Below are 22,948 nucleotides of genomic sequence, written 5' to 3'. Positions count from 1 at the left end.
TCCTCTTCTAATAATAAGGAAAGACAAGACAGCTCCAAAAATTTTGGTAAAATTTGGTTGAGACTTACCTGCTTACAGTGTTTCATTAGGGGCTAAAAATTCTTTTTAAAAAAATCATGCACAAGTTTTGTGTTTAGGCAACAGAACACAAGGTCTTAGTATTTCTGCCTGAATCTGGATCAGTACATTCATGACTGTTATCTGGATGAGATGCAGCCCATTCTGTGGGAGAAGCGTATTGCACAGCTGTGGGGCCAAGGCTGGAGTGTGATTTCTGGCTTCTCGGAACGAGGACAGACACATTTTCCAGTGTTAAAGATCGCAGCGAGTGTTCTTTGTTTGGCTGAACCGTTCAGAGAAATACAGGATGAAAGGCAGTGCCAATGTGTGGGCTGCTGTAATCTCGGTCATACTTCGTACAGGTTGAAACTCGAAGTCGGAGGAAGACTGCCAGGATGATTGTGAAATGTGGATATTTTAATGTCACGAAAGGCATCCACTGAGTGTTGTCTTCACTGGGAAAGGAGCCACTGTTTAATTTAATTAATTAATTGAAACCATGTATCTATTGTGGTATTATATGATTTCAGTGAAGTTATTAAAGTGGGAATCATTTCCTAAAGGAATTTTTAAGTGGTATTGCTCACATCTATCAATAGCACAGTAAGTTTTGTCACTATTTATACATCGTACCATGATGGAAAAATAGAGAAATATCACAACCAACATCTCAGTTTACATTTCCCTCATTGAGTCCTTCACAGGACTTGTTTTGGCCAGTTAAGTATCTGCCCACAAGCCACCTGCTGGAGAAATAAAGCTTGTTACAGTTTTTGCTCGCTGTCCTCGACTTTCCAAACATCTCACACTGCAAGACAGTAAAACAATGTAAAATATTCCAAGGACAGAGTAGAAAATGAGTAGATAATCCAGTTTTTTCCCACGCTAAAATAAACAGCTGCTGTTCTCTTCCTTCATTCAACACCATTGGACCTGAAGGTCAATCTACATCCCAGCCCTTCCTGGTTGCGTTCCCCTAGGTGGGTATAAAACTCGGTTTTCCCATCTTTCGCCAAGACAGTTTCGAGTGCCTACCTTGATTTCATCTTGAGGCCGGTATTATTGTTACTATTGTTTTTATTAATATTTCAGTGCATTTTTTTTCTAAAGCGACTATTATCTGGATCTCAGACATGTCCACATATAGCCAAAAGCACTGTGTCTTTCAGCCTGCCTGCCTAGCCCGGGTGTGCTTGGTGCTATACGTATGCACTTTAATCTCCAGCTATCACCAGGGAATGGCATTCATCCTTCATCCCTCTGAAAGAGAGCTTGAGCCGTCAGTCTCCTCTGATGCCGAAATGCCTACTTTCAAGACGAACAGGTAAGGTCTCGCATAGCTAGAAGAGGGTCACTTGACGTTCATATTATGCTATGGTATCGGTAACACTGCATTGTAAGTGAAAATATTAAAAAGTTCTTGTGTCCCTACTTTTGACCTTAATAGTATGGCTAATGGATGTGCGATTATCGTAAGAAAACATTATTCATTTCATCATGCAGTCCTGACTTATTTCTGAAATGTTACTGTTCAACCGTGTCAAATATTTCATGAGTTTGGTAGAGTGCAAAATTAACCGGGTGTTGTCTAGAGCAGAAAATATGTCACAATAAAATGAAGATCACCTTTTTCTACTTTAACATTCAGCAAAAATTCTACATCTTAAATACACGTGGTGTGGAAGCCATTGCTTTGTACCTCACGCACTGATGGTGTTATGAAAGCTTAAGCTGAGAAGTTTGAGGCCTTACATCAATTAAAATACAGAGCTACTCTGAGCCTTCTCTGGCACCTTTTCCTCCTTGACCTAGTGTAACCTAACAGTTAAGTCTCGTGTTCTCAGTAACACGCTGTTCTTTTGAGGTATGAAATTCAAGACATATTTAGTTATTCTCAGTCACAACCTTGCGCAATAGGTCTGGGGTGCCATCATCTTAGATTTCAAACAGGCCTGATCATGTGACTACAGGCATGTAAACTGTATACAGCAATTATTTATTTTGAATCGCAAACTGTGTTAAACCACAACAAAATTATTAACATATTTATGATGCACATACTTAAATGCAGTTAGTTTAATAGTGAACTGCCCTTTAATGTATATTTTATATGGAGGTCCCAAACTGCCATTAAGATTTGCATCATATCCATTGCACCAAATCAGAACTTGAACAGGGCAGTATGTAACACAGTGGTTCCAGCAACTGCTTCGCACTCAAAGGACCCCCTCCTGCTGTAATACCCTTGAGGAAGGTGCTTAGCCTGAAATCATTCCAGTGAAAGTTGTCTGGATGTATGAATGGGTAAATCATTATAAGCAGCTTAACACTGTAAGCTGATTTTGTGAAAAGTGTTAGCTAAATTAAATAAATAGAGGTAATATATGAGCATAAAAATCAAGTGCAGCAACATAAAGTGGACTCAGCAAAGAATGCAGAAATGACACAAGCCACTGAACTGTCACTCAAAGTTAAACAAAAAATGCAAATAGAAGTATAGTATATCTTAAAAACAATTAATATGTTTGTTTTGAAAGATAAAATATTTGAAATGCCTCCTGTTACATTTTTGTATCTTGCCAAACAAATTTGAGGTTTCCAAAATCAGATATGTTGCTCCAAAAGGTGTACTTATCAGCTCTTTCGGTCCACCTCCACAATATTCCAGTCCCATTTATATGACAGTGCTGTTATTATGGATTCTCGATTTTAAAAATGCTGTGCTTTACTCTCCGGTGTTGCAAAATCAAGATGCCAAGGTGAGCCGCTGCAGGCCATCAAGCAAATGCTCCTGAAGGAGCTGAACCTGAAGCAGGAACCTGAGGTGTTCATGCCCGAGCTGGCCAGGTTCAGAGAGCTGTGGAAGGCAGCGTTCATTGCCACCGCCCACAGCTCGTCCCAGGAGGCCAAGGGCAAGTCTCCTTAAATGTTCCAGTCCTCAAGTAAAGGGCATTTCAGACCTGCAAAATGACACTTAGACTCATATATTGTTATCATTCATAATACCCATGGTCTTTTAATGTATTCTTTGGGGGTTGTAACATTTTCAGCGCATTATCATTTTTGCCTTCAGTAGAGGCAACCTCTATGCTGGAATCCCCTGAGATCACCAACCACAGCAACCACACAGGACTTCAGTGCTGTCAGTTGACCTCACAGGTCTTTATCAAAGGTATGTTCTCATCAACCACAGTGGAGCACACCTGAATGCTTCTCCATCTGGTGTGCTTTCTTCTCATTATCAACCACGTAAGTAACATTATATCAATATAATGTTATATATATATATTATATCAACCATGTAAGTAACATTAAATCTTTAATATGGATATAAGGTAGTCAGTCAGAAGGTAAAACATGTGAAGTGACACATTTTTTTAAACAATATTTCTATACTTTAATGGAAATAACACTTTCTGTAACCTTACCTAGCTCTTCTGTTTTTGTGGTAAAGTGTGTCCTGAAGGAGGGTCATCTCAAAATAGTTCACAGAAGGCTCTCAGCTACTTAAAATTACTGTATACCAAACACAGCTTCTAGGGCACTCATTTAGCACAGGACAAGATCACAGTCAAGCCTCTTGGTGTCAAAGCAGCACAGCATAACTCTCATCTGTGTGTGGTATCTATAAGAAGCCTCCTGACCCTTACCACTGTGCTGTGTTTAACAGATCTGGGTTGGGAGAACTGGATTGTCTACCCTGAGAGTTTCACCTATGTGCAGTGTAGAGCATGCAACCCCCACACAGATTTACCTGTCTCGTCGTGTAGACCAAACACTGCCCATGAACTGAACACCCCCCCTGAGGTATGGCACCTTCTCCTTCCACACTGAGGCCAGAGAACCTGCAGATATGATTGAAACTTTACAGATAAAAGACAGCTCTGTATTTATAAATAAACACACGTAGACAGCTTAAAATACTTCCTTGTAATTCGTTTTTTTAATTCCATTTCTACTTTAATAGATTTCAGTAAACTGTTCTTTTGTATGGCATACTTTTCCTTTGGCATTATGTATCTTTGTACTTGTTAATATAGTGCTATTTTCCAACAAGCACATTCTTTGTAAATAAACCTTGGTTATCAAAGCTCTTATTTATGTAACTTCAGAGTGTAAATAACTCTTTAAGATCATTCTGACATAAACCAAATGCTTACACAAGCACTGCCAGTCATGCCAGGTTTTTGGAGTCTGGCAGGTTTTCATTATTGGCAACACTGAAAAATTATCTGCTGACTGAACAGTATCCCATTCTATACGTGATCATTCATATATGCACAAAGTTTTTGGCTATATTTTTATCTGTTTGTAGAATCTCAATGATTTTAGAAGTTACGGACATTTTTATACTGTATATCGAAATTTAACACCTCTACATTAGTGAAAGGGGGAGAATTAACCTATTTTTTATTCACACAACAAAAAGTATTATGCTTCAGATCATAATGGAGCATTGTAAACTTTTTAGTCTCGACTCACTACAAATGCACACCGACAGGTAGCAGAGACATCTTAGGATCTCATGGGATGTTAAACATGCTGATATCTGCCTTCTGTTCTTCTATATGAAGTGTTGCCAGCCAACTACCCACAAGTTGGTGCCCTTCCTCTACGTGGATGAATTCAACTCCCTGGTTATCTCCACAGTGCACCTGGCCCGCGAGTGTCACTGCAAGCCAGACACCAAGTCCTCCCTTCCTGCACAACACTGAGTGACCCTTCGCTCCTCTAACCTGAAAGAGCATGTTGATGTCAAAAACATCTTTCTGCAAAGAGTTTGTGTACATCATCATTCTCCTGCTGTATAAAAGGCACCAGTTATTTTTTCAAGCCTAATTAAAAACTAAGTCCATTTATCTGTGGATCCTTAAAACATGCTGTATTCTACTAACATTCTTAGGTCAAAAGTGTTTCCATCAACATGCTGATTTTTTTCTTCTGAATGGGTAGAAAAGTTACACAGTGAGCAAAAAGAGGAACAGCAAAAGCCTCGTTTGTTATACTCTTAAACTGGACTACGAGGCTCAAGGTGGTGGCAGCTGTTAGCGTAGTGGTTAGCGCTGTTGCCTTTGGACACAAAGGTCACAGATTTGATTCCCACCTCTGGCTGTAGTACCCTTGCATAAGGTACTAACCCCAAGTTGGTCTAGCAAAAATTACCCAGCTGTATAAATGGGTACATAGTTGTTGGTGGCTTAACACTGTAAGCTGCTTCAGAGAAATGTGTTATGTAAAAGGCTTCAGTAAAACATCCAGGATATATATAGTACATTAAACTGTAGAATTATACTCAGCTATATAATGGTCTATTCACAACGATCTAGTTTCCATCTACAAAACAGCAATAACCAATCTGGTATATAAGGATATGTATGATTTTTTTTTAAATATTTTTTGCATTTGTACACTATCCAAAAAGAAATATTCAGCCAATTGTGAAAATTCTCTCCTGTCCCCTGTGTGCAGAACAGTATTTCCAGTCTTGGAAGTCCTACACAAGTACCACTATGATAGGATGAAGCATTTCCCTATGTTCCACACAAAAAATTCAATTTTTTTTCCAAGTTTTCTATGTCAAATACCCCCCCCCCCCCCCCCCCCAAAAAAAAAAAAAAAAAAATTATCCCAGTGTATACTAAGAATAAATATAGTCAATTAAATGAAAAGGAGAAGATCTTGTCAATTTATTCAACATGAAAAGGACTGACAATCCTTAACATTCAGACAGTATGTTGAATGGGGTACATATGCTGTTTTCAAACTTTACTCGTTTTGTTCAGTTATTCCACACTTTTATATGTTTTTGCAATGCATCCAAAACACTGCTACTCATTATGATCACGAGCTATTTTAACTTTTTGTAACAAATCCAAAAAGTTGCTTAAGTACCAGCAACAAATTTTGTTGTACTGTGTCAAATCTGATGTCCAGGTTTGTTTTTGCGATGCTTCTCTGCATAAATCTAAATATCAGTTGAAACTGTAAGGCAAAAATTTTGTACACTGAAAAAAGCCAGTTTTTGTAGTTTATTCAAATTTAAATATAACAATTCCTGCAGATAAGGGATAAACAATAATCAGCATTTTGGTTTCGTATGTTCTGTAAAATATTTCTAATTATCTGTTGCTGTAGTTGGGTTGAATTTAAAATCTATCTTTTGTAGCACTGCAGTTTGTCAGCACTAAGATCCTGTAAATGATTTATTTACAAATTTGTACTTTGCCAGGAATGTTCTTTTAGTGGCGTGGAGCCAGTCACCTTGCTGGGTTCACAAAATATTGTAAGAATGCTTTTGTAACCTCAAAAATGAATGGCATTGTTCAATTAAAGTGCAAAGCAGTTTGGCCTGTGTCACTTTTTAAAGAAAATTCAGTTTTTTCCATAACTGTCAGTTATGTATACCATTTTAAGCTACTTCTACTGAATTGCCTATCTTACTAAAAATGGATTTATGTGTCAATTTATTGATGAGTAGCAATTTTATTTGTAAAATCAGTCTGTATATGTTTGGGACAGTTTAGCCTCAAGTCTAAAAGAATCCAAAGGATTTTACATGATCTCACTCAACAATTATAAATCTTGGAATTTTAATTTCTGTTTTACTATTCTCTAAAATTATTTTATGAGACATAAAACATTCTTGCTTAGGCAATATTTAACTATTCAGCTACATCCATGATATTGTAGTTGCTTTTAATTGTGATTTATCTTTGGCCACTTGGTTTTAAATTGGGCTTTAAAGAAGATTTTATAAAAATGTGCATTATAATTAGCATTTAAGAATCAAAAAGGATTATTTGGACTCAAATACTGTAACCAGAACCCCATAGACCAGCCAGCTTTGTTTATTTGTTTTGTTTCTTCGGGGCTCCTACCCATGTCCAGGGCCAGTGCCAGAATCAATCCGGCACCCTAGACTAAAGTTAACAAAGATACACATACGTATAGTTGTTTTCAGTTGTTTTTGTTCTTCATGTGCAGAGGTCACAAATTTATGATTTAACAGCTTAAATGGAGAGAAAACTAAAGTTATTTTCAACACTGGAGCTCGTCACGAGAAAAAAACAGATGTAAGGACGCGCGTTACTGGAATTTGCGCGGGAAAATGGGTTTATTGTAAATTGCTGCATTGTGGGTAAATTTGAACTGTGTTCAACCGCTGTGGGAACTCACAGAGATTAATCAATAAGTCAAGTCAATAAACGTTCCTAATGAATGAATGAATGTTGTCCGTGCGTCCTTCTCCACCCAATCCGAACCCAGCGCACATCATGTTATTCGGACCGCACGTAAATGTTAACATAACAAACATACTGTACTATAATACTTCAAACACAGGGACAGGAATGCGCTATACGATGTTAACGTAATATATTCAGGGGGTTGATGCTCAATTTTGTTTTTAAACAAAATATCATCGTTGTTATTATTGGTGGTTTTATTTGAACATTACAATTTATCTTGCTGCAAAATTTGGCGCCCCTACGCGACTGCTTCGCTTCGCCCAATGACAAGAGCGGCCGTGTCCGTCCCGTCCGTGTCAGTTCCGCCCGTTATTGTGGGAACGGAACAGGCAGTTGTGGCGGCTCGCAGCTCCTTTTTCCTTAACCTTCTGAAATCGTCTCGCTTTATCGGGCGTTCGGGTGAAGAAGAAAGCCTTTCGCATACTAGTCTAGTGTACCTCCTTCCGTGACAGGACACAACAGCACCCTGCTGGCTGCCCACCAGTTCAAGTTCGTTCACACGTGACGGCGCAAACACTTCAGCTGCACCAGCAAATAGACATTTTTACTTTTTACACCGTTCGAAGAAGAAGACGCACAAGAGTCAATATATTAAGTGCACTGCTGACTCACTGTTACTTGCCTCATGCCTGCTTTGGCCAAGGCTCCTCATTTCAGGTTTGTACAGTGATAAGTTAAGAAAAGCGTTTCGTGACTATTATAATTAATTCAAGTTACGAAAGCGTTTCGTGACTATTTGTTATAATTACCAGGTGCGTAAAATAATAATAATAGATGAAGTTGTTTGCGGTGCTCTGTGTCAAGGCAGAATGGCGCGCCTTTGGTCGCTCGCGGGACTCCTCGTTTCTCTGCGCTCGCCGCTGAGCGCCGCGCTCGCGCTGGACTCGAGCCCGGGCTGCCCGGGCGAGCGCGCGACGCCAGCGGAGATTCCCGCCGCGTCGGGCGCGCTCTCGGCGTGCGCGCTGACCTGCAGCGCGCGGACTTACCGGCAGCTGCTGGAGAAGAGAGACGCGCGGACCGTGCGGTTCAGCGCGGCGACGGCAGGTGAGCGACAAAAAAAAAAAAAAGGAGCGGAGCTCGAACTGTGATCTAAAGCCATTTACAATCTTTGGCTTGTGTACGAAGTGCTGTTTCATAATTGAGTTATAGCTCCAACTACTGCGCCTCCTACTGCCGTTATGCTGCATTCCACTATTATTGTACTGCTAATTATGTAATGGTAAGTATTACTTTCGAAACTGCAGAAATTGTCTTGATTGATTAAGACAATTAATTCAAGTTGTTATTTTCACTCACTGGTACAAGTATCATGAAATTCTTCTTGAATGCTTCTTCACAGACTATGAAACTAACAAAAAACAAAAGAAATACTGCAAAAAACAATAACGATGAGTAATGCTAATAACAATAACAAATAACGGTAACAGTAGTAATAAACTGGCTGGAAGGATAGCGGCACAAAGAAAATAATACACACTAAACTAACAAGTCTGCCAGGATAAGCAATCAACAGGTCGCCCCGCACTGGCGCCATTGATTGAATGAATGAAGGAATCAATCAATCATTCATTCGTTCATTGAACACAAGAGCACATTTAGCTGTACAAAAGTGCATCAGCAAAGTTGATGTCCTATTTTCGCATTTTAATCTGCACATTGTACTTTACTCCTAACACACAAATATTGCCCTGCGAAGATCTCTGGTTTTCTGTTGATATTTGGTTAATCTTTAGGCTTTCTATTTTAAAAATAAAGCCTTCTCAAGCTACCGATACTTTTTGCTCAATTCATAAAAAAAAAAATGTCCTGAGCGCACACTTTTAAAGAAGGGAAGATTCGGCTGTAAGTGATGCTTGGGCACATCAGTAGTTTAAGATATTACAAATATGGGTGTTTTTAAGTGGAGTTGATTCATACTTTCTTTTCATAGTCTGCAGAATTTGTATGGAAACTTTTTCTAAAACGAATATCATGTACTTTACAGGTTTTTATGGTGCATTTACAAACATTGTAGCCCATTTGCTGGCAGAATTCAACACAGTACTGGTATAATTGCAAGAATTTTGCACTTGGTGACATTGTGTCCTTGTGAATTCAGAAATTGCAGAAGCTGAAGTTGTCAAATTCTGGAATAAAGTCATATTTCTTCGCATGCATTCTCTGTTCAGCATTGTGAGATCATTGTTGAACAAAATGTCCTTAATGCATTTCAAATTAGAAAAAGGGAATGCCAAGATAGTGAACCATGAACATATTTCATTAACAATCACAGATGAAACTTTGCCTACAGCGTAACATGTTTAAAAAAATAAAAATAAAAAAAAATAAGAAAACGGGTTTGAAGGACTTTGCATGGTGGCTTGCAGTCATTCTTACAACTTTATTTTCCCCACATTTCTTCTTAAAATGCTCCATTGACCGTACACCTGAGAGCACAGCAGAGCGATAGGAAGTACTAAACCATGTGTGTTTGTTTTGGAACATTTTTTCACTGTTTTGTCTTCATTCGCTAGAAAAACGGCTTGTTCAGACACTGGTCTCTCACCACCTCTACATGCTTCAAAACTTCCAGTTTATGCTTAAATAGTTGTTCTTTGCTTTGCTAATGCCCTTTTCAGAGGGCGCTCGCGACGTTAGTTGCGCACACTAAGCACCATCTAACTATTTTCCAGGCTGTTACTGTAAGCGCACGGTGTTGCAGCGCCCCAGCTGCTCGTTCGAGTGTAGGTTCGAATCAAGTTTGCATGTTCTTCTCTTGTCTGTATGGGCTTCCTCCTACACTCCAAAGTCATACAGCTCAGGTGAATTGGACCCTCTATTTAGAAAATACAGCATTTTAATAATTTTGTCCCTTTGCCTTAAGCATCTGTTTTTCCCGTTTAATCAGGTGAACCACATCATTCTGGGATCACTCTGAAGCATGTCTAGTCCTGGTGTTGAAGGGTCCACATATGTTGCCCACATTCCAGCCAGACTGCTATGCTTCTCCATCTCTGCCCACTTGGTGGTCCCACACACAAAAGGTGCAAAAGATTTTCAGTTCTGACTCCGATGTAGTGGAATTACCTCCCTCTCTCACTCAGAACTGCTGAATCTCTGTCTACATTTAAGAAGGATCTTAAAACTCACCTCTTCTGGACTCACTTCTCCCATGATCTCTTAAATTCATTCATATCATTCATTCATTCATTTGTTTTCCTGCCCGCTTGTCCTTCTAGGGTCGTGGTGGCAATAGGGAGAGCAGAGAAGTCCAGATGTCCCTGTCCCTCGCAACTTCCTCCAGCTCAGCCCGGGGGATCCCTAGCAGCTACCAGGCAAACTGGGAGATAAAATCTCTCCAGTGGGTCCTAGGCCAACCTCAGGGCCTTGTCCCAGTTGGCCATGCCTGGTATACCTCCAAAGGGAGGCACCCATGGGACATCCTTACCAGATGCCCAAACCACCTCAACTGGCTCCTCTCAATGCGGAGGAGTAGCGGCTCTACTCTGAGTTCCTCCCGGATGGCCGAACTCCTCACCCTGTCACGGAGAGTGAGTTCCACCACCCTGTGGAGAAAACTCATTTCAACCGCTTGTATCTGTAATCTTATTCTTTCGGTCACTACCCAGAGTTCATGACCTTAGGTGAGGGTAGGGACATAGACCGACCGGTAAATAGAGAGCTTTGCCTTATGACTCAGCTCCCCCTTCACTACTACAGTCTGGTACAGCGACTGCATTACTGCTGCTGCTCCCAATCTGCAGCTGATCTTACTCTCCTTTCTCCCCACACTCGTGAACAAGACCCCAAGATACTTAAACTCCTCCACCTGGGGCAAATTCTCTCCCCTTACCTGAAGGGGGCATGCCATTCTTTTCCATAAGATAACCATGGACTCAGACTTGGAGGTGCTGATCCTCATACCAGCTGCTTCACGCTTGGCTGCAAATTGTTCCAGTGTGTGCTGGAGGCATCCATGTGGTGGTGCCAAAAGACCAACATCATCTGCAAAAAGCAGACATCACCTTCCGGCTCCCACATAAAATACCCTCCTGACCTTGGCTGCGCCTTGATATCCTGTCCATGAAAACCATGAACGGGAGTGGAGACAAGGCACAACCTTGGTGGAGTCCAACTCCCACATTGAACGGACTTGACTTAATGCCGAGTATGTGGACACAGCTCTCGCTCTGTGTGTACAAAGACCAAATGATCTGCAGTAGTGGCCACGGCACCCCATACTCCCAAAGCATCTCCCACAGAATTTCTCAGGGAAGTCCACAAAACACATCTAGACTAGATGGTGAACTCCCATACCTCCTCAGTTATCTGTGAGAGGGTGAAAAGCTGGTCCACTGTTCCACAGCCAGGACAGAATCTGCATTGTTCCTCTTCAATCTGAGGTTCAACTATCTGCCGGAGACTCCCTTCCAACACCCTGGCATAGACTTTTCCAGGGAGCCTGAGAGGTGGGATACCCCGATAGTTGGCACACGCTTTCCGGTCCCCTTTCTTAAAAATATGGAACACCACCTCAGTTTGCCAGTCCAAAGGCACTGTCCCCAAGGTCCATGCAACATTGCAGAGGCATGTCAGCAATGACAGCTCCACAACATCCAGAGCCTGAAGCAGTTCTGGGAAAGTCTCATCCACCCCCAGTGCTTTGCTACTGTGGAGCTTTCCAAATATTTCAGTGACTTCCACCATGGAAATGGATTCTGATGCTCCAGAAGCCTCTGGCCCTGACTCCTGTAAGGGAGGCATATCTCTCGGGTTTAGGAGTTCCTCAAAGTGCTCCTTCCACCTCCTGAACATGTTCTCATTTGAGGTCAGAGTTTCTCCACCTTTGCTGAGCACAGCTTGAGCGAAGCTCCTCTGACCCCTCCTGAGCCACTGGATGGTACTCCAGAACCTCTTTGAGGCCGACCGAAAGTCATTTTCCATGGCCTCTCCAAATTCCTCCCATACTCCAGATTTTGCTTCTGCAAACCGTAGCTGCTGCTTCCTTTTTTGCCTGCCAGTACTCATCTGCTGAGTCAGAGTCCCCAGAGCCAACCAGGCCCTAAAGGTCTCCTTCAGCTTGATGGCTTCCCTCACCACCGGTGTCCACCAGCGGGTTCTTGGGTTACTGCCGTGTCTGGCACCCACAAGCTTTTGGCCACAGCTACGCCTGGCTGCTTCCACAATGGAGGTTTTGAACAGGGTCCATTCAGACTCCATGTCCCCTACCAAACATTTGAGAAGTTCTCACGGAGGTGGGAGTTAAAATCATTTCGCACAGGGTCCTCTGACAGTTGTTCCCAGCACACCCTTACTATGCGCTTCGGTCTACCAGGTCTGTCTTCCAGTTTTCCCCACCATCTGATCCAGCTCACCACGGGGTGGTGATCGGTTGACAGCTCCGCACCTCTCCTCAATTGAGTGTCCAGAACATGTGGCCTCAAGTCAGGTGAAACAACTACAAAGTCAATCATTGACCTTTGACCCAAGGAACTCTGGTACCAAGTACACTTATGAGCTTCCTTGTGTTCGAACATGGTGTTTGTTATGAACAAACCATGACTAGCACAGAAGTCCAATAACATTTCACCATTCGGGTTTAGGTCAGGCAAGCCGTTCTTCCCGATGACCCCACTTCAGATTTCCCAGTCATTTCCAGCGTGAGCGTTAAAGTCCCTCAGTAGGACTATGGAGTCTGTAGGTGGGACCCTGTCCAGAACACCACCCACTCTCTCCAACAAGGTTGAATACTCTGAACTACTGTTTGGTGCATAAGCACACACAGCAGTCAAAGTTTTTCTCTCTTCTACCTTAAGTCGCATTGAGACAATTTTCTCGTACACTGGGACATACTCCATTTGTACGGCAGCCACCCAGGGGCTTGTGAGTATCCCCACACCCGCCCGGCACCTCTCACCCTGTGCAACTCCTGACTAGGAGAGAAGGAGTTTTGTTCCAGAACCAACACTGAGTGGAGGTGAGCCCAACTATATCTAGTTGGTATCCCTCAGTGTCCCACACCAGCTCCGGCTCCTTCCCCCCCCAAGTGAGGTGACATTCCACTTGCCAAGAGCCAGTTTCTGCTGCGAGGGTCCACGATGCCACTTCCACCCTGCCCCCTCCTACTGCCTGAAAGGTATGGCACCCAACCCCCATATTGGACCTTGCGGGTGGTGTACCCACATGGCCCCTCCACATTGCCTTTTCAGGCTCAGCCTGGCTAGGTTATGTGAGCTGCCCGGCCACCAGCTGGTCGCCCAGGAACACTTCCCCCAGGCATGGCTCCAGGGGTAGGTCCCGGTGACCCTATTCCAGGCAGGGCACAGTGTACTCTTTATCTCTTTCATGAGGAGTTTTGGATGGTGTTAGTCTGGCTCTTAACTCCAGACCTGTTCGCCTTGGGAGACCCTACAAGGAGCATGCTGCTCCCGACGATATAGCTCTGGAGATCCCTAGATCATGCAAGCCCTTCTGCCACGACAAGGCCCTGATCCAGGAAGTTCATGTCATGTGTAAATGTTCATGCACTATAACTTTGAGGTTATACCTGCTGAATAACAGATAAATACTCGTGTGATGTACGTTGGTTCATATGGTGGAAAGAAACTAACTGGACTTAAAGAATCACTCGTCTGCATCTGTCTCTCTTTCTGCTAATGTAGTTCACACACTGTATTTTCTATGAGATGTCGCTTTGGAGAAAAGTGTCTGCTAAATGGATAAATGTAAATGTAATAGTGCAGTATTGTCCCATTTTGCAACTGAAAGTGTCCTTCCAAAAAAATAGTTTTATTTATTTATCGTATGATCAGAAACAGACCTTCAGCGGCAGTAGTGAGACCAGTTTGATCAATTTGAATGAATGAATTGAATTTAACTATTTTGATCAAAATAATTAAAATGAAAAAACTCTAGTACTAAGTATATAAGAAAATTTTGTAAATTCTAATCACAAATTAAAAAGGCATCTACATAGGTGAGTTATATTAAGTCATTAAGTTATGTAATGACAATTACTAATGTGTGTGTCAACTAAAATGTCTAAAAATCAGGGAAGTCAAATAGAGGTGGACATCATACAGCATCATGGTGGTTGCTAAAAACCACAAAATAGTATTGTCAGAAACTGAATCAATCATTGGTTGCATCAACATTTCATAGGCCTAATCTCAGCAAAATACTGTCATGCGTTTGAAATAGCGGTTTTTATAGCTCTGAGAATCAGAAACCACTTTTATCGAAGAACCGTTCCTAAAACATGCAGTCCGGTGGAATGAGCAGAAAATCTGCTCAAAAGAGCAGTGGGGAAAGAAATTTGATCAGATGAATCACTTCTTTATTCGTCTTCTCTTAATTTTTGTGGTGTAAATGTATATCGACAATGTTTCTAAAGTGTGTAAGGCCATTCTTGCAGGTCCTGAATAGCTAAACTTGATATGTTCCACAGGAAAGCACGGTGACCACTGCTGGTCAACAGAAGTGATGCATGGTGACAGCGAGAGCTTACAGCGCGCTTACGTCGTGTTGCCTGTTGACACGGAACTAGCGGCGTGGGAGCCGCTCAGCCTGAGAACCACCTGTCCTGTTCACCACGATGCACTGAAACCCCACCACGGTGCAGCAGCAGCCATGAGCAGGGACTGTGGTTTGACCTTTGATGTCACTACATTCTTCAGCAGTGGCAGAAGTTTTCCGCTTTTCTGCATCGAGATCGTTCCACAGCTAAGCAGCTTGAGAGGAGCTCTGAGGTGCCCACCATTCCTAGTCACTACTTGGCTCAGGCAATATAACCCATATACGTAGCTAGAATCAAACCATTTACTGTATTTTACATATCATGGATTGAAAAATTCTTTACATTTTTATTATACCATAAAGTAAGCAAATGGAGAGGAAAAATAAGCAAGTTTGATGAGATAGATATATATCTTTTCAATATTACATGCAGAAAGAAAAGTTTTATATTTTTTGGTAGAACACATGGATTTAGCTATTGAATATAAATTTTATTTTTTTTACTGTGGTTTTTTTTTTTTTTTTAACCTATTTTGCAGGGCTTTGTGGTAGCTTCCATTTTTTGCTGCTATGTATTTCAGTACTTAACGTTTTAATTTTTCCACCAAGACCCACCTTTTGTCACACACACACACACACACACACACACACACACACACACACACACACGACCACTTGTCCCAAGTGGGGTCGCGGCAAACTGGAGCCTAACCCGGCAACACAGGGCACAAGGCTGGAGGGGAAGGGGACGCACCCCAGACAGGACACCAGCCCGCCGCAAGGCACCCCAAGCAGGACTCAAACCCCAGACCCACCACACAGTAGGCCCTAGCCAAACCCGCTGCATCACTGTATCCTCTTGTATCATACATAAAATTAAATTTTTTTTCTGAGGTTTGTAGATGTATGGCAACTGCTTGTAAAGTAATATTGCATTAATAATAAAAAATGTTTTTTTCCTGTATTTTCATTCATTTAAAAAGGCTCATATCCTGTTATTAGTTGTGAAGAATGTTTAATTTCATATTTTAAATAATTAGTTACAGATGAGTTACCGTTACTAAGTACGTACTAAAACGTAAGCAATAGTACATTTATCATGTTAATATTCTATTACAACCATTCATTTGTATTTCTCGAAAGCTATGTTGCGTTATTTAACATCCCAGTTAAGCACAATGATCTGACCACATGGTGGCACAATAAGTGCATATTGAATTTTCATAAAAGCGCAAGTTCTACATTTGCCATCAGTGTAATCTTCATCCTAAACCTACTCCCAGGAAGATTTAAAATATCTGTGCTTTTGGGAACACTGAAGGTATTGTCCTCTTAATCACAGATGATCATTAAGTTGATTCCCTTTCTGTTGAAAGATTATTGTAAAGATACAATGCTTTCAGATATATAGCTCTGACCATTTTTCTCATTTTAAGGGCATACCAAATAATTAATGAGATTAAATGGAGCAAGTGTAAGGAGAGTTTTTTTTTTTGGAAAGAAGCAAAAAACATTTACATTTATAAATTTAGCAAATGCTTTTCTCCGTAGTGACTTACAGTGAACAGTATGTGGTATTTAGCTGACACATTTTCATCTAAGGTGACATACACTCTTACATACACTGGTGACAGTGAATCACTCACGTACACACCAGAGCAATGTAACACACTCTCACAATGGACAATTGAGTCACCAGTTCAACTGAAACATCTATTTGGGCTATGGGAGGAGAGGGAGCAACCAGAGAAAACCCAAGCAAACATGGGGATACCTTGAAAACTCCACACAGACTAAACAGGGACCAAACCACATCATCTCTTATTGTCCAGATGTTGACACAATGTCCCAATTACTTCCAACAGCACAGAGGTAGACTGTCCAAGGTGAAGGTTCTTAATGGCCAACATCTACCAGCCTACAGGAGTGGATGGAAAGCACAGCTTGACTTCTAGGGAGACAGAGACTGCAAAACAGCCAGATTATAGAAACCATGATTTTATTGGTAGGGGGGTGCAGTGGGTTGGACCAGGTCCTGCTCTCCAGTGGGTCTGGGGTTTGAGTCCCGCTTGGGGTGCCTTGTGATGGACTGGCGTCCCCTCCTGGGTGTGTCCCCTCCCCCTCCGGCCCTACGCCCTGTGTTGCTGGGTAGGCTCCGGTTCCCCGCAACCCCGCATGGGACAAGCGGTTCAGAAAGTGTGTGTGTGTGTGAGATTTTATTGGTCATCTAAATGTGAACCAAAACAAAGGCCATGGCAGCTTTAACCACAAACCCACAATGCAGCCACAAGTAAGGATAATCTTCACCATCTCCCTGGCAGACAAGCTGCCTTATTACAAGACAGTAAATGTCCACATAATGATTGGCAGCTGGTCTGCATTGTTCTGGAAGCTGGCAGAGGGCAAGCTTTAGGGAGCTGTCTATCACTCTACCCCCACGCCCCAGCACACAGTAGTCCAAACTATTGCTTCCAGTAAGGCTCTTCATTAAACTGCAGACAATTCTAGAAATTTTTGAATGATTTCTACAATGATCCCATAGGTTGATCAATGGATAGGGATAGGCGCTTGTAACCTGAAGATGATCATATCGTGTCGAAAGCAGAAGAGTCACTCTCCATGACCATTTGTATAGGTAACAAACTAAAATAATATATGCTGCATCAGGATGAGGTATTTCTCATGCTGGCTGGAACCCTCCTCTCGAGTTTTGTAACCTGACTCCTTGTCCTGACTGTGACATTACCATTTCCATTTGCAGCACAAGCATGCGCAAACACATGCACACACACACACACACACACACACACACACACACACACACACACACACAGTGGATGTTCCGCACTTTGTTGGCACAGCGAAGCACACTGGAGAACCAGCGAGTGATCTATCCAGCCAAACAAAATGAATGGCGGAGTTTCAGAGGAAACAGGGACTTTGCTTTCCCCTTGGCAGACTCCCAGAGCTCCAGAGGGAGTGCCCAGTCTCTGACCCTTTTCCTTGGCTGAGTCATGGGTGGATTAATGGCCACATGTGTCCTTGCACATATTCTCTCCAGCAGGCCTGTTCAACCTATTTAACCTTTTCCGAGACGCAAGACCCGGGCAAACTCAACAGGTTAAAAAAAAAAAAAAAATCTAATTAGTACAAAAGCCTTGGATTATGTTTTCGAAAAGGTTTCTACATTTGGTGTGTTAAATTTAATAATCTGTCATATCACTTGAGGCCAAATGAAACACTTCAGTGAGGCAATTACATGTCCAGGTGACTTAATACTATTTTTCAGAACTCTAGATGCGTAGAGCCGATCCTATTACAATTCAACGTAGAACACATAGCGCCTTGGTGGTGCGAAAGGACGGGGGTTCGATCCCTGCTTAGTCTATGTGGAGTTTGCATGCTCCACCCATGTCTGGGTAGGTTTCCTCCCACAGTCCAAAGACATGCTCTTCAGGTTCGCCCATTGCATGTGTGACAGTGTGTGTTCTACTGATGTATGGATGAGTGACCCATTGTAAGGAGTGTACAGTACTAGCAGGGTAAGTCACCTTGGTGAATAAGGTGTGTGGGCTGGTAACACTAAATAGAGTTCATTGGAAGTTGCTTTGGAGAAAAGTGTCTGCTAAATGAATAAATGAAACAAGTTGAGACTTATGTGCAGAACCACTTACCTGGAAGACAAATTGAACAATAAAGAAAACTGCAATTATTTTATAAGGACGTGCTGTTCCATTGAAGCCATTTGTGGCTTACCGTCTATATAATATACAGTGCTCTATTTGCCCCCTCCCTGATTTTTTTTATTTTGCATATTTGTCACAGTTAAATGATTGAGATCAAATTAATTTTATTACACAAAGCTAACCCCAGTAAATACAAAATGCCATTTTTAAATGATCTTTATTAAGGGAAAAAAGCTGTCCAAACCTCCCTAGCCCTATGTGGAAGAAGTAATTGCCCCCTAAAACTAATAACTGATTGCGTCACCCTTGGCGGCAACAACTGCAATCAAGCATTTGTGATAACTGGCAATGAGTCTTTCACAGTGCTGGGGAGGAATTTTGGCCCACTCTTCCTTGCAGAATTGTTTTAATTCAGCCACATCGGAGGGTTTTCGAGCATGAACGGCCTGTTTAAAGGTCATACCACAGCATCTCCCTTGTATTTAAGTCCGGACTTCGACTAGGCCACTCCAAACCCCCCCCTCTTTTTTTTTTTTTTTTTTTTTTTTTTTTTTTTTTGAGCCATTCAGGGGTGGACTTGCTGGTGTGTTTTAGATCATTGTCCTGCTGCATAACCCAAGCGCGCTTGAGGTCACAAACTGATGGCCAGACATTCTCCTTCAGGACTTTCTGGTAGAGCGCAGAATTCATGGTTCTATCAGTTACTGCAAGTTGTCCAGGTCCTGAAGCTGCAAAGCAGCACCAGATCACCACACTACCACCACCATCTTTGACTGTTGGTATAATGTTCTTTTTATGAAATGCTGTGTTAGTTTTATGCCAGATGCAACAGGACCCACATCATCCAAAAAGTTCAACTTTTGTCTCCTCAGTCCACAGAATATTTGCCGAAAAGTCTTAATCAAAATTTTTTTTTTTTTGGCGCATAGTCTCTTGTTGTTGAATCATGAACACTGACCTTAACTGAGGCAAGTGAAGCCTGCAGTTCTTTAGATGTTGTTCTGGGTTCTTTTGTGAACTCCTGGATGAGTCGTCGTTGCACTCTTGGAGTAATTTTGGTAGGCCGGCCACTCCTGGGAAGGTTCACCACTGTTCCAAGTTTTCTCCATTTGTGGATAATGGCTCTCACCGTGTTTCACTGGAGTCCCAAAGCCTTAGAAAGGGCTTTGTAACCATTTCCAGACTGATACATGTCAATTACTTTCTCAGCTGTTCTTGAATTTCTTTAGATCACAGCATGATGTGTTGCTTTTTGAGATCTTTTAGCATGCTTCACTTTGTCACACAGGTTCTGTTTAAGTGATTTCTTGATTCAACAGGTCTGGCAGTAATCAGGCCTGGGTGTGGCAAGTGAAATTTAACTCAGCTTTCCAAAAAATGTGGTTAATCACAGTTCATTCATGATTTAACAAGGGGGGGGGGGGCAGCAATTACTTTTTCACATAGGGCCAGGTAGGTTTGGACAGCTTTTTTTCCCTTAATAAATGAAATCATCATTTAAAAACTGCATTTTGTATTTACTCAGGTTATCTTTGTGTAATATTGAAATTTGTTTGATGATCTCAATCATTTAACCATGACAAATATACAAAAAAATTAAAAAAAATCAGGGAGGGGCAAATACTTTTTCACAGCACTGTATGTTATTTTAGAATATGCAAGAATTTTTAAACCGATTCTTCCTGTATAACATCTGAAGAACCCACACTTTGCTCATGACCCTTCCTGATCAGGTAGGTTCTGTGTTCCACTCTGACTGCATTCCTCTAACATTATTGTCATTTTCTGCTGGGGTTTCTTGGATATGCTGAATGTCTTTTCTGCACATATGCAGAACACAGCAGCCCATCTGATTTTCAGCTATGCTATACATTAAAATTAGTATGAAACCTGTCATATTTAGCTATATGTCATGTTTACTATTTTGACAATGACATGTCTCAGTCAGAAACATATTTCCATACTATTTATTAACAGTAATATCTGCTCAGGAGCATAGTAGCATTCAGCAGCTATAAGGTAAGAAATTGTACCGCATGAGGGATCATGATATTCAAAATACACGTCAAGAGATGTAAGCAGAATGTGTCTATTGACGTGTTTCAGATGGATAATTATTGTGAGATTTCAACAGTAAGAAAAAAATTGCACTGAGAATATTTTAACTGTGAGTCACAGTAACTAGCTCATACATTTCTCAGAGCCAACTAAAGAAATCCCAAGTTTATTTGGTTCTGCAGGCTCCATATACAGTAGGTAACACAGTGAATGTACATGCTTTTTATTCAACTCTACGTTTACATTTATATTTATTCTTGAATGGCTACATAAACTTCTTTGTCTCCGAAAACCATTTACAAATGTTTTTACTGGACAGATCAATGTAAATTTATGAACAACCCTGGTAAATACCATGTGATATTTCACTAGATCTTGTAGAGTGCGATAGAAAGGGCAGCTGTCTTCCTGCAATCACTCCTTTGAGGTTTCTAGGTGTGACCTTTAGGAAAACAGAAAAAAATTCTCAGGTGTTATGTGATTTTTCTGTTCTACAAAACAGTACAGGCAAAAGTAGTGGGAGAAATTATCGATGCTGCAATCTTGACTCTGCTCTACTTGGTCACATAATAGGTTAATGAGTTAGTGTGAATGTAATGAATGGATTAAACTTATTTTCTGCTACATCCAAAATGGTCAACACTCACACATGCAATGTTTAACATCCAACTTTTTGCTTTAAAGTTGGCTGAAAATCTTGTCGTTCTGGGAGAAAAATGGTCCCATAGACCATTCGAAGTATAAGTGCATGCTGCAGTCAAAGCTGTATATAATTACATTTAATCATTTAGTAACACTTTTGTCCAAAGCAATTTAAAATAAATACTATGTAGGGTATAGCTGACACCCCTTTTCATCCAAGGTGACACGGAGAATGCTAGATATACTATAGTACACTACCTAGAGCGAATCACTCAGCTGTACAGCAGAGCAACGCACACAATTTAAAGTCATCAGTTCATTTGAAACATCTTTAGAGCATAAGAGAAAATCCTGTAAACACACAGGGAACGCGCAAAGAACACAGACCAAGAGAGGATCGATCCCCTGTCCTCTCATACCGTCCAGGCACTATTTGACATCACTGCTCACTGTACCATTGTGCACCGTTAAGAAACAGGTGTGATGGTTAAAATAACTTCATATTCTTCAAAGTAATGTCCTAAGTGAGGAAGCCCCTGAAAATTAGAAAAGATTCAATGCCAAATTTTCTGCTGAAATCTAACTGATGCATAAAGTTGGGAAAGGAAGACCATGATAATATTTAAACAAATTTAGAACAATCCCTAAATCTGCTTAAAACTTGAAAGGCATCTGTTAATTCAATTGTAACTAACATAACAGGGCTATGAAACATTTTATGGTGTCGGCCTATGCTAATGAGAAGTATACCTACTTTATCCATGAGTCACTAATAGAATGTTAATATTTGAATGAAAGAATTCCCTACTTCAGGTACATGCAGAAAGCTTAATCAAAGCAGTCTGAAAAACCCCCAGATTTTTTTTTCCTACAGAGTAACAACCAATACCAAAGTCTCTGAAATTTCTTTTCCATGTAAACTAAATGACAATGAAACTAAACTGCAATTGATCAGAGCAGCCAGCTTTGCAGTAGAATTGTTTACTCATTAACAGAAACTCAGTCTAAGAAAATCCAAACAAGATTATAAAAATATCTCTCAGTAAAACCTCTTGCAAGTAATAAATAGCTGATTTCCCATTTAAATTTATAGATTCAAGTTAACTGATTTCCAGTACCTTTACCTAAAAAGAATAAAAGTCCCCTCTTACCCAGAAACTCACTTATCTGCATATTAAAAATTGTCCCACATACACTGCTAAAAGGACTGTGTCCTGTTGGTCTATAAGTGCTACAAACCCTGGGTGAACCTTTTCTGACCATAGGTACCAAATAGGCCACAAGCTCAGCTCAGAAACTAGTCCCCATGAACATACACACAACCTTGTGGTCCAACAACACCTTAGTTCATGTGTCAATGACTTGCACCCTGATCTCTTCATAGTTTTATAAGTTTGTTCAATACCACTCGCCATGAAAAATCCACATATTTGCTGATACTTCAGTAATGTGAAGTGGCAAAGTGTGCAGCCTGTTACCATGAGGAAGCTGCCACATGGTTAAGACAAAGGGACTAGACCATAGGTTTCACTACCCCTATAGGCTTTATTGCTCAAACATAAGACTAAAACAAGGGGATGGCCCCTTTGGCAAACAAATTAAAGCATCACAAGTCAATAGTGCATAGCCACCCACAAGCCCCAATCCAAACAGTCCTCTCCAAGCTCTCTATCAAGTCCTCAAATCAGCTGCTTTTAAAGTCCTTGTTGATGGCCCCTTCAATGGCAGCAGATGGTCCTCATTATTCCATTGGAACATGGA

At 41.2% G+C, this 22,948-nt stretch overlaps 2 protein-coding genes across 6 annotated transcripts; both read left to right on the top strand.

Moving 5' to 3' along the window:
* Positions 1-769: 769 nt before the first annotated feature.
* LOC108932287 (growth/differentiation factor 6-like) lies at positions 770-5,658 on the top strand. 3 transcript variants are annotated; one of them, XM_018748564.2, is made up of 6 exons: positions 770-1,040; positions 1,286-1,384; positions 2,812-2,972; positions 3,134-3,232; positions 3,731-3,867; positions 4,635-5,658. In XM_018748564.2, the coding sequence occupies exons 2-6, from the start codon at positions 1,299-1,301 to the stop codon at positions 4,773-4,775; spliced, it is 624 nt and encodes a 207-aa protein (XP_018604080.1). In that variant the 5' UTR covers positions 770-1,040; positions 1,286-1,298; the 3' UTR covers positions 4,776-5,658. The 3 variants fall into 3 exon arrangements, with proteins under 3 accessions (XP_018604080.1, XP_018604072.1, XP_018604064.1); XM_018748556.2 differs by lacking the exon at positions 770-1,040 and having other exon boundaries at positions 1,059-1,384; positions 4,711-5,658; XM_018748548.2 differs by lacking the exon at positions 770-1,040 and having other exon boundaries at positions 1,061-1,384.
* Positions 5,659-7,445: 1,787 nt separating this feature from the next.
* Positions 7,446-15,438, top strand: LOC114910731 (uncharacterized). Of its 3 annotated transcripts, XM_029253011.1 has the most exons (4): positions 7,446-7,964; positions 8,116-8,351; positions 14,734-15,034; positions 15,341-15,438. In XM_029253011.1, the coding sequence occupies exons 1-4, from the start codon at positions 7,933-7,935 to the stop codon at positions 15,351-15,353; spliced, it is 582 nt and encodes a 193-aa protein (XP_029108844.1). In that variant the 5' UTR covers positions 7,446-7,932; the 3' UTR covers positions 15,354-15,438. The 3 variants fall into 3 exon arrangements, with proteins under 3 accessions (XP_029108844.1, XP_029108843.1, XP_029108845.1); XM_029253010.1 differs by lacking the exon at positions 15,341-15,438 and having other exon boundaries at positions 14,734-15,174; XM_029253012.1 differs by lacking the exon at positions 15,341-15,438 and having other exon boundaries at positions 7,764-7,964; positions 8,112-8,351; positions 14,734-15,174.
* The last annotated feature ends 7,510 nt before the right edge of the window (positions 15,439-22,948 follow it).

The sequence above is a fragment of the Scleropages formosus genome, chromosome 6 (assembly GCF_900964775.1).
Source record: "Scleropages formosus chromosome 6, fSclFor1.1, whole genome shotgun sequence".
NCBI lineage: Eukaryota > Metazoa > Chordata > Actinopteri > Osteoglossiformes > Osteoglossidae > Scleropages > Scleropages formosus.
This window is presented reverse-complemented; position numbering and strand designations above follow the sequence as displayed.

Excerpts from the sequence above, each read along its gene's own strand:
- LOC108932287 (XM_018748548.2), top strand. The coding sequence starts at position 1,194 with ATGTCCACATATAGCCAAAAGCACTGTGTCTTTCAGCCTGCCTGCCTA. Across the intron at positions 1,385-2,811 it reads CCTACTTTCAAGACGAACAG|ATGCCAAGGTGAGCCGCTGC; the intron begins GTAAGGTCTCGC and ends TGCAAAATCAAG. Across the intron at positions 3,868-4,634 it reads AACTGAACACCCCCCCTGAG|TGTTGCCAGCCAACTACCCA; the intron begins GTATGGCACCTT and ends TTCTATATGAAG.
- LOC114910731 (XM_029253010.1), top strand. The coding sequence starts at position 7,933 with ATGCCTGCTTTGGCCAAGGCTCCTCATTTCAG. Across the intron at positions 7,965-8,115 it reads GCCAAGGCTCCTCATTTCAG|AATGGCGCGCCTTTGGTCGC; the intron begins GTTTGTACAGTG and ends GTGTCAAGGCAG. Across the intron at positions 8,352-14,733 it reads GTTCAGCGCGGCGACGGCAG|GAAAGCACGGTGACCACTGC; the intron begins GTGAGCGACAAA and ends TATGTTCCACAG.